The 11,590-nt window shown below is 40.8% G+C and overlaps 1 protein-coding gene and 1 long non-coding RNA gene across 2 annotated transcripts in view; one reads left to right on the top strand and one right to left on the bottom strand.

The window, feature by feature from the left end:
* Positions 1-1,472: 1,472 nt before the first annotated feature.
* Positions 1,473-3,839, bottom strand: LOC116808502 (uncharacterized). The gene is made up of 2 exons (XR_012056551.1): positions 3,387-3,839; positions 1,473-2,872 (listed from the first exon to the last, which is right to left on the bottom strand). It is a non-coding gene; the product is annotated as an uncharacterized lncRNA (long non-coding RNA).
* NUDT14 (nudix hydrolase 14) overlaps positions 3,156-11,590 on the top strand; it is a 59,144-nt gene continuing 50,709 nt past the window's right edge. The window contains exon 1 of the mRNA XM_002200590.7: positions 3,156-3,392. Coding sequence (XP_002200626.5) covers positions 3,312-3,392 — 81 coding nt within the window. The 5' untranslated portion in view covers positions 3,156-3,311. The remainder of the gene's footprint in view (positions 3,393-11,590) is intronic.

Raw genomic sequence — 11,590 nt, 5'->3', positions numbered from 1 at the left:
AACCATATTCAGATCTATTACAGCCTAGGGAAAAACATCTAGATTTTAGTATTTGACAGCAGGAGACCAGCAGCTCCAGGAGACTGAAGAACCCATGAGCGAACTACACATGAGAACATTCACAACTTTGTATCTGGTTTTTTTTTTTTTGTTTTGTTTTGTTTTTTGTTGTTTTTTTGTTTTGTTTTGTTTTAGTAACAAGAAAACAATTGAGAAGCCACTGTTAAGGAAGAAAAAGGCATGTATTTAATACAGTGAAAGGCAACCTGTCATTCTGACACATTTTTGGTTTTCTGGAAGTCAAGTTAACTATCTTGAGTCATACTTGGCAAGGAAGATGCAATGGCATAAGGCACTTGGTTTGTGGAAGGACATCAGAGGTAGCTGTTTTGATTAGAAGTGCAATGATAAAGCTGACTAGCACCCTGCAAAGAAACTGTGATAGCCAAGAGTAATCCAGGATGTAAGAAGTTTGGGAACTGATGAACTAGGGACAGGATCGTAGAAATGCAAATGCTACTGGAATAATGCTAATCAAACCCAAAAGATTCTGCAAGCAGTTAAACATGGACTTAAGTATTGGAAATATCTCAGTGAAGGTAATAGGCATGAACACAGTCCTTTAATACTTTGGACATCTGTTTTCCCAAGTTTCTGAACACAACCCACCACTAGTAGTTCTGCTTTAAAAAGGAGCAAACACACAGGGATGTCAAGGAACACACAACAAAGTAGCTGGGGCAGTTTACAGAGCAAACATGCCGTGTCCTTTGGAACCCAGGTGGGAACAGAGCTCTGACCCCTGAGCTGAGGAGCTGAGCAGCATCTCTGCATTGTATCATCTCCTAATCCTGGCTGTGAACTCAGTGCACCTCGAGCCAGGCTGGTGTCACTGTGCCAGCCAGCCACAAAAGCAGTGAAAGGGAACAGGAAAGCAGGAGTGTGTCTCACCCACACAAAAATTGTTCCACATTCTTATTGTCCCTTTGAAAAAATGATAGCTGAAAGAAATTTCATGTTCGAGAAAATGCAAAGCCACTTGCTGCAGAGGGAATCTGAGCCTTAATAAAGAACTGTAATGAAATTCAGGTCCAGGTGCTGAATGATAGTCCCACTATGCAGAACATATTTTTCCTATTTATTTTCTTGCTCAGATTTCACCTGTAAAACAGGAACATTAAGGCAACTCATCAATCTCAGTCTGTTAAATCCTCAATTCAGCTGGCATATTCACAAAGAAGATTTTCCAACAAAGGAATCGACAGCTTTCCATTGTAATTGCAACACCTGAGCATCTCAAAATGCGTTTTCCTGTGACACTGTGTTCAACTGTTCCAGGTACATTAACGAGATCAGGTCTGTGACACATCACAACCCCAAAAGCTTCCCACCTAAGCCTAGGAATGGAATAAGCAATCCATCATACAGTGTGACACCTTCCCCAAAACACACACACACTCAAAACCTGAAAGTGGTGTCAGAATGTTTATTGAAGAGGGCAATTTGACTGGCTGAACCGACCTGGGTAGCCGGTAACTTTTAACATAAGCAAACAGAGATACTGTAAACCTGCTGTGCATGGAAACTCTGTTTATACTTAAATTGGACTTGGAAGACTGAAATAACTTACTAGAAAAATATAGCTTAAGTTCCCAGGAGCTCTGAATGACCTTGAGATCATTCTGAAAAAACCAAAAATATGTAGACATATACAGTGATGCAAACAGAGTTACACAAATATTTTTGAAGTCAGCTAATAAAATACATTTCCTTGCCTATTTTTTATGATAGCTTTGCAAACACACTTTCAAAGCCACACTCTGCAGCCCCACCAAGCATTTTTTTTGCTACTTGTGTTATCAGAACTGATGGTAAGCATTCTGCAATGTAAGTGCTGCCTCATTTACTTCTTAGTGAGTTTTGTAATTGCTGGATCTGTTCCTTTTAGTTAGACTGCTAAAATTCTACCACATGACAAGACAATAAACTTGCTTAGTGATGCAGTGGAAGTACAGAGGAAGACAAAAAAAAAGAAAAAAAATACAAGAAACTTCAGATTTTTCTCAGTGTGGCCAATACATTGACAAAATATTTTGATTTATATGGCACCTAAATTGCTGTACACAGGCACATCTACATAGAAAGTGATCACAAAACAGAGAAATAACCACCACAAATAGTTGCTCATGAACCTGGAAAATAATTATTAAGAGTATTAAAGCACCCAGAGTAATGTAACCTAATGTTGCATAACTGTGATCAAACTTCTACAAAAACCAGGAAATTGCTAAATCTAATAGCATTCTGCTTAAAAAATACTGAATAAAAGGAGAAGGGATAACTATTTTGTAACTCGTAAACAGCCAGGGGAGTCTAACCAAGCTTCTTTTATTCTCCAGCTAAGGGCTGGGTGCATGGCCAGTACTGGAACCTGACCCTGAAAAGCAAAGTTGAAGACGCATCGAGCGATGAATTGAAGGTTATCCAAGAATCTGTATTTATAGCTGCATTTCCCACACCACTCATACAATCTCCATTTAGCAGGAAAGCACCACACATGCAGGCAGGCAGAAGGGACCTTGCTTTTCACAGCAAGGTGCTCATTCTGCAAAGCCCGATGATATCCAGGAGTGGGATGACCTAGGAGCACGTAGATCGCATCAAGGCTTGGGAGGAGGGGGCGGGTTTCAGTTCCCAATTATGGGCATACCCCATAAATTTTGGTGTAAAGTGTGGGAATAAGTGACCCTCTGAGGACATCTGACAGGCTCCTGACATAACAGGATCGTGCATAGGTGTTTCTGGAGAATAATTCTACTCCATGACCGCAGGTTGTAGTGAGGCGAGTGGGGACCGGTCTCTTCTTCCGTGCCTGCAGTGAGAGGAAAAGAATAAATTGCCTTAAGCTAAGAGAGAGGAGATTCAGAATAGACAGTAGGAACATTTTTATCAGTGTTATAACAGTCAGACATTGCAACAGGCTGCTCAGGGAGATGGTGGAGTCACCAGTTCAAGAGTGTCTAGATCTGGCACTGGGCGATGTGTTAGCGGTTTAAGGGTTACAGGGGCAGTGCTAGGCGGCCGCTTGAACCGGATGATCTTAAAGATGTCTTCCAACCTTGGTGATTCTGAGAATAAAGGCGGGGAGGCTCCTGTGTCCCGCTTTGAGGGGGGTGAAACGCAGCACTCCGTGATTCCGGCTCCCTCTGAGGGCAGAGGCCGCAGCCGCGTCCGCCAGCCCCGGCCCGGCCGCCGGCGGCTGCGCGCGCCTCTCCCCTTCCTCCTCCTCCTCCTCCTCCTCCTCCTCCGGGATGGAGGCCATCGAGGAGCTGGCGGTGCAGCCCTGCACCTCCTCCCTCTACCTGCGGCCTTTCCGCCTCTCTTACCGGCAGGTGAGTGGCGCCGCCGGCCCGCCCGCCGTGCCCCGTCCCGTCCCCGCGGGGCCCCTCCGCCCCGCCTGCGCCATTTTGCAGCGGCGCCGCTGCCGCCTCACGGCACCCCCGGGGCGGCCGCGCTGCCTCGGCCCGCCCTGAGGTGCGGTTCGAGGAGGGCAGCGAGGGGCCCTACCGACCGTGGGGTCACTGTCTTGGGGTGCCAGCGGCTCCTGAGTGCCCGTGGGTGTTCCCTGTGCCGCGCTGGGGCTGTCACTGTCACCCCGTGCCGGTGTTGGGTTCACCTTTCTGGAGGCGTTTCGCACCCAGCTGGACTCACTCCTGTGGTACCTGCTGTGGGTGACCCTGACAGGAGAGGGGTTTGGACTGGGGGATCTCCAGAGATCCCTCTCCACCCTGACGATTCTGTGAACAGCCTCAATGCCCGCAGGTGGGAAGTGAGGAAGGAAATCCTTTCCCTTATCCTGTCTGTATCAACATGAGTCACCTGCCACGGGATCACGGAGAACTGGCGCTTCCAGCAGCGGCAGGAATGAGAGCTTGGAAGGGAAAGTCACTTCTCCCAGTGCAAAGCATCGCCTGTCCCTTGGATGCTTTCCTTGGGCCTGGTTGGTGGCTGGTCCAGGGTGAGCTTTTACCCAGGCAGAGGGATGGGAGGGGAAATGAGAGTTCGGACAGCCCTAGAAACCGATGGTGGAAAACACATCTCTCTTCTTTCTTTGCTTTGCTTCTAAACACATCACTGGAAAGGCAGAAGAGGAATGTATTGGGTCCAACAGTGAGATAAACTACAGAAAATTAAAAGCAAGGGTTCAAATAGGTTTCATCAAAGCAGATGGGCTGATTTTTAACATTTAAAAAATGCATTTTATACATGATTTTCCTAAAGAAAGCTCTTTTCTCATTGGTTGGGATAAATAAACAATCTTGATTCATGAACTCTTACACTGAGTTATGTGTTTTTAGGTAGCAGAAGTAAACCTGAACAACATTCTTTCACATTTTGCTGGCTTAGCTTACAAGTGGTGGGTCTTACTACTTAATTTAATTTTCACTTCTGAGTCATGCTCTATTTACATGAAAAAAGGGATTTAATTAAAATGTTTGAAACAGTATTGCAAAATTACATTTAATTGAATAGATGTGCCTTAGATGTGATGAGTATTGTAAAGAAGAAATAAGGATATGTTTGGTCATGTGCTGTGAATTGACAGAAATCAGCATTGCCACTAAATTAAGTAGCCTTGCCCTTCTTGCTTCCTCTCCTTGCACAAATGTCTGTGCAGCAACTGAGTGAGCTGGACCAGGGTAAAACCTAATCTAGCCAAAAAAAGAAGTTAGTTTTAAGCTAGACAAGATCAGTGATTCAGTTCATTATGCTGGCAGAGGGGAGGTGGTAATGTGGTAGTTAGGGATGAGTGTTTGGGGCCTGGTGAGAGATGTTTCTCTTGGCTGCAGCACTGTCTTAAAATGAACTTGAAAATGTAGTTTCTATGGCATCTGTGCAGAGGCTGGCTTGGGTCCAGCCCACTGAGAGCATGAGCTCAGTGTGAGCACAACTGTCTGTACCTGACCTGATAAACAGGCCCTACTTTTATTGAAACCTATTTTGCATTTAAAAACTGACTTACTAACCAGAGGAAATACTAAATATTTCCACTCATTTGACTAATTGTTTCAAAACCATTTAGGTCTGCTGAAAACCCCATTAAACGTCAAGTGTCTAAAATCCAAGACAGATGCCTAGAATTTTGAAAATTCCACCACTCCTCTAAAACTGACAGTTTCCAAAATCTAGCCCTTGATCTTAATGCTTTTATACTGAGTAGGTCTTCCCTTGTCCAACTATTTTAATTCACTAGCTGGAAAAAGAAAAGAAACTTTTCTTCTTCCCAGTTCCTAATTGTTCCTAAGTAACATTAATTTCCCCCATCCATGAATTCCCTGCAATTTCTTGCTGAACTTGACCCAAATCTAATAAAAAAGTCTTTCTGGATAACAGAATAATCTAATGGGGAAAACTTGAATAATAGCATTTGTTGCACTGTGAAAACTGAAACTAGTTTGGATAGTTAAATTATGCAATATGTGGAATTATGATGTAATTGGAAGGCTTGGGGTGGTCTTGTAGGTACATTTTGTGAAGCTATGACACATCCCCTATAATTCATTGTAGTCTGAAGAAGATTCATTGATGCAGTTTTAGTGTTTATATAATATTAATGGAGGATAATTGGGGCCTTGAAGACTGAGAATTTGAAATCTATTTTCAAAAATGTATATTCCTAAAAGGGGCATTGATATTTAACATGTATCTTCTGTCCAGGGACATACAGAGAGTGAGATGTTTTTTTATTCATTTGTTTTCTTTCACAACTACTGCTTTTCTGTACAAAGAAAGAATTTTTACATACAGTGTAGGATTTTAAGATTATTTCTAAGCATTTATGAATGCGTAAATAACAGCATTGATTTCTAGACATATCATATCAAAATTAGTGTGGAGACAATTTGAATCCTACTACTATATCTAATACAGCAAGGTCTTTAACAGAAAGATAAATTTTATTATTTTAAAGATAAATGTAAGTAGGTGATTTACATTTCAGTGTACCCTGCTAGTTTGATTTTATCCATTCAGCCTGCACCCCACTGGTTTGTATACCATTGTTGTTCTAGCAGCTTTACACACCACTCAAAATCTGTAAGACACCAGAGGAGGATCCATTTGGGGGCTGAAATCTAAACAAAATGCTGAGTAAATTAGCTCAGCTGGCCAGAGCATGGTGCTAATAACACCAGGGTCACAGGCTCAGTCCCTGTATGGGCCTTTCACTCAAGAGTTGGATCAATGATTCCTGTGAGTCTTTTCCAACTCAGAATATTCTGTGATTCTGGAAATACTTTTGTAAACCCACACAGATTACACATCTGAAGGAGGCTGTGGTCACACCTGATGAAGAGTTGAGCCTCAGAGTCAGATCATTTTCTACCTGCTCTCAGAGGCATTTTACACATTTACAGTTGCAGGCCCAAGGCCCAAGGATTGCATTAATGTTTGGGCCAGTTTAGTATTTTCCTTGGACATACAGATGTTCAGACTGGGAGCTGTGGACAAACAGAAGAACAGAGTTGTGTTTACGTAGAATCCAGTCAGACAATTACTGTCATGTTAGAAAGAAACCACAACAATATCCTTGTAGGTTTGTGCTTGAGTCCCAAGTTCCCCTGTGTTGTAACAGCTTGAGTCATCCTTTAGTCTGTATTTGGTAACTTATGGAAATACTCTTCCAAAAGTCTGTGAGAAAAATGTCCATTTCTGTCTCTTTCACTGAAGTGAGGATTGTAAGGAATCATGGCAGTTCCTGGAGAAGGAATAGTGAAAAACCATACAGCAATTTATGCCCATGGTGTATTCTGTCCTTCCCATATAGGGTCATGAGAGCTTTTCATATGAAGTGTTTCATCATCCTCTCCTTCTGCCCATCTGTATTTTAAATGAAAGCAATCAGCTCTGAATTTTTCCTGTAGAGCACGAAAGTAGTTGTATACTCTTCTGAAAGACTTCCAGGTTTCGAACCTTGCAGATTGAGGCACCCTGCAGCTTCATGTTGGGCATCCAAGCTATGGAGGATAACCTGGCTTGCTGGACAAATCACTGTACCAGTCATCATTTAAATTATTAGTTCTGTTTTTATGTAGTGTAGAGGTAGAAATGGAAGTGTAGCCAAGGAGTTGTGGAATTCAGCAAACTGCAGTCAGATTTCAGTGAGGGCCAGTATGGAGGAGTAAAGTACAAATTAAGATTATATTCTTCAAAATAGGTGTCTGACACAACTTCAGAAGGGACCTCGGCTTCTATTTGGGATTTTCAGCTGTCAGCCCTGCTCCAGGGGGGCCCTTACTCAAATCAACCATGTTTGAAGTGAAGTAGCCTGGGGTTGAGAGATGGACAAGGTACCTCACTTAGCCTAAGGAATATTCTCTTCATTTTGTCAGTAGGAACACTGTATTCCTATATATTTTGGTTCTGCTTGGTACTGAGAGAAGAAAATTAATTTTTCTCACATAGAGGATAGCATCTGTCTAGCTTTAATGCGTGCTTGCCCCCAAAGTGCAAATTGATTTGTTATCTAAATTGGTTTTTTTCTAAACATACATCACCTCCTGAAGATTTGGCTTCTTTACCAGGAACTCCATGGTAAATCTCTTTTCACTTTTTCCTATTGAAGTTTTTCTGCTTTTCATAAATAATTTATTCAAGAGACCAGAGGGATGGCTAATGAGAGATTAACTCAATGCCCAAGGGCTAGGGCATTTCCCTGGGATGTGGTAGAGTCAGGCTGCAAGATCTCACTTCAATTAATATTGCTTCCCACATCACAGGAGAGTGTGCTCGCTGCTGGGATACACATTTGTCTGTAAATCTTCAGCTCTCTTTTGTGTATGCTGGCCAGTCACTAGCCTATATATTAGACAAAAAAAAAACCAAAAAACAACAACAACAAAAACAACAAGTTTAAGAACTCTGCTGAGACTTCAAGTTGTTAAGTCAACTCTGAGTAGCAACAGTTACGGAGAGTAGTAAGGATTTTGGGCAGCATTAAGTATGCAAATGGGATTTGGATACAACAAAGTCTTCTCAATCAGCACCTGAGCAGGGAGGGATTTCAGTGGTTCTGTGTGTTGGATCTGGACCCTTACACTAGATTTTGACAGAGCTATGGTTGATCTTACTGTAGCAATTTAAGAAGTTACTGTATGCAAATTTTTCCTGTGCTGATGGTTCTTACCGCCTGGGAATCAGCAGAGGGTGGCTTTGCTCCAGCTCTTGCTCTGTTGTTCCAATTCAAACCCACTGCTAGCAGCCCTTTAAGCCAAATCACTGAGCTTTAGACAGAACTAAGTGAATTGCCTTTGCACAGTCTTTTGGGTGACCTCTGTGCTAGGGACAGCGCCCTTCAAAGGGGAGGCACAGCATCCATCAGCTGGGGGGAAGCATCTAGCTAGTGGAATAGTACCTTGAGCTGTTACAGAAACTTTTGTCCAGAGTTCACATATCAAAGCCTTTGTGGATCTCTCCTAGACTCATATACCTTTGTTTTTGAAAGTTGTTCTGGCAGAGGAGCTCTTGCCACTGTTTCCTTGCATTCCATAAACATATATGTGCATTCTGCCCAGGAACTTTTAGAAGTTTGCCACCAGGCTAGAAGCGTCAGTCAGCAATTTTCCCAGCGTGTTTGTGTGTGAGTGAGTTTGTGTTTGTGTCTGAATCTGGGGAATGGTGAATGGGCATCTGTTTCAATGATGCAGGTGGGATAAAGCTCAAAAACTCTGCACATATTGACAGAACCATGCAGTCAGTAACGGTAAATTGGAACTATTTGCTCTTTTCTGAGCTTCACATTCCTTCCACACTTTGGAGTAGGTCAATGCCTTAGCATCACATTTCCTCTATTGATTTAATACTTAGAATAATTTATTTTAATTTTAAATGTGAAAAATGCTCCCTTCAAGTTCATTTTAATGCATGATGTTTTTTATTCACTGTTAATGGAATGAAATTATTATATCTTTGAGTTTTGAGTTGTTCTAAAGCAATTTTCAAGGCTGCTGTATAGATTTTAACACCTCATGAACTTTGTAATGGGTAGAAAATGTGCTTCATGCAGGGTGCAGTTCATCAGTGAAGAAAGAATTTCTTCTGATCTGAGTTTGCTACTGCTTTTGTGACCATGAGCAACCACCGTGTCTTACAATTTTAACTGTCTTGGAGATGTCATCAAGATTAGCATATGTGTATACATGGAGAAAGAAGTGAGGCCTCTATCATTAATGCCATAAAAACTTTGAAGATGAAAAAGCAAAGCAGGGCAGTGTAACAATAATATTAACAATCTTATTTTGCATTTAGGAATTTTTGTATACGGTAATAGCAACATGAATGTGCCCAGCTGCCTGAAATATTCTCTGGAACTTCCGTCTGCTTTTTTATAAACATAAAACATTCTTTTCTGTTTTGACAGTTAAAAATTACACTGTTGAGGGAGTAAACAGATTTTTAAGTTACCTGTTCAAACAAGTAAGTGTTCTGTTGAATCTTCAAAAGGTTCCAGTAGTAGGAAATATGTTACTAAGTAACACATTTATTTGCAGTTCATTTTTTTAAAGCAGTAATGCAGTGAAAGGAGATGCCATTTTTTCCCTGTGAAGTTTGTCTCATCTTCTTCAGCTTGTCAAGTCTGTTATGTCAGTGTTGAGTATTAATCTTAAATGGAAACATACTGCTTCCAGCTCAGGGAGTCCCTGAGCTGCAAATTGCAGGAGTCTGAGAGTGTTTTAACAATATATTCTTACTTGGGCACCTTGGCTTCTGTCAGAGGTAGATCCTGGATGAGACTGATTTTTGATCTTACTGCTGCTGTGTTAACAGTGAATGTGGTTGAGGTGCAGTATAATTCTTTCATATGGGTAAGAGAAAATAAAGAAAAGTTTTTGCAAAGATAGTATTAGGGAGTTGAGTACTTAGGAAACATAATTTCCTTTGAGAGAAATGGTGTTCTCTGCAATTAGAACACAGATTTAAGAAAAGAAACTAAGGAATCTAGGCATATCCGCTTCTGACTCTGCCATATGTTTTGAATTCAACTCTGAAAATTTGTACAAGTTATTTTTGTATCAGGCATTTATTAATTACTGAAGGGGAAATGAGAAGCATTAGTTAATAAGAGCACTAGTTGAAAAGAACACTAGTACTTGTTTTTGTTTCAGGGAAATTATGTCGTGTTAGTCTTAATTTCTTTCCAGCATGCTTTGACAAGTGAATGTAAGCTTTGAAGTAAATGCATGAAAAGTAGTTGACAGTGACAAAACTTTGTATTTTTAGGTCAGTCATACTACGATTTAACACACTTGTGACAGCAAATGTCACATAATGGGAAGAATAAGGCCTTGTTGAGCACCTTTTGTAGCTGAAATGTGTCTGCACTTACATAAACGATCAGTAAAATCTCATTTAATGCCGTCAGACTACTTGGGTTACTGCACAGTAACTGTGAAGTTAAGACTGAGTGTAGGAGGAGGTATTTAAGTTGTAGTGAGTTTAAATTGTACTTCTCGAGTTCTGATCTGCTGCTCACTGAGGGCCATTGGAATACTTGTAGGTCATCAATTTGAAGTAACTAAGAAAAGCAGATAAGTTTTTAGCAGGCTTAATGTGCTACCAAGGCCTGCAGCTTCCCTGGAAGATGTTTCCAGATCTGCAGATGAAGAAGTTGAAAACCATCAGCTCTGGCAATACCATTCCAGTAGCCTCATCTGCAAGGACTTGTCTGCACAGGACTTTCCTGATTAACTCCATGTCTCATTCTACAACAAAGAGTCTGGTTCTGTTTACGTTAAACCATTTTCAAAGTACGACTGCACTTTGAATTCATATGCTGCCTTAATCCATGTTAACTTTCCAGTGTGTGCCCTCAGGGAGCAGTAAACTAAACTGGATGACTGTGTCCACACAGGGGTTTAATGGAGTTTAAGTAGCAGAATTCAAGTTCATCAAGGTACTTACTTCAGATTCATTTCTTGATGTCCTGGTATAGACAAGTCCTAAGAATAAAAGTGGTTTAGTTCTAAGTGAATGAACCATGTTATATAATTAATCACTAAAGTTTTATTATACTTTTGTGTGTGAAATACAGTTACTGTAGGGTATAAAGAAGGCTTTTTTGCCTTGTTTGGCTTGTAGTAATTGAAGTTAGATCTGAGAAATAAAATAGTGCTCATGTTCATCCAACAACTAAATACTGTATTTGTTTTTCAGTTTGGATCAAATTTCATGTGTTTGCTTAACTAGCAGAAACCTTTCCTCATACAAAAAATGTGTCATCTGAATCACAATCTCAGCTATGACATTATGTGTATTTGATATGTTTTAAAGCAGATGAACACTGTAAAATTTTAAGTGTTTATAGCAAATCTGAATATCATGGAAATTAGATTTTCTATAAATGTCAGTATTCTTTAAAATGTCAGGGTCTGATGTTCTATAAGAGATGAAACTATGCTACTCTTTCTGAAAACAAGTGTATTTTAAATAATTTTATCTCAACTGCTGCCATATTTAAAATGCATTTGTATTTTCAGCTGTAACTCATAAAAGATCAGCTCCCATGCTTTGAAAACTCTATACAAGTTGATAC

This window comes from Taeniopygia guttata, chromosome 5 (genome assembly GCF_048771995.1).
Source record: "Taeniopygia guttata chromosome 5, bTaeGut7.mat, whole genome shotgun sequence".
Taxonomy (NCBI): Eukaryota; Metazoa; Chordata; class Aves; order Passeriformes; family Estrildidae; genus Taeniopygia; species Taeniopygia guttata.
Note: the sequence above shows the minus strand (reverse complement) of the source record. Positions and strands in the feature narration are given on the sequence as shown.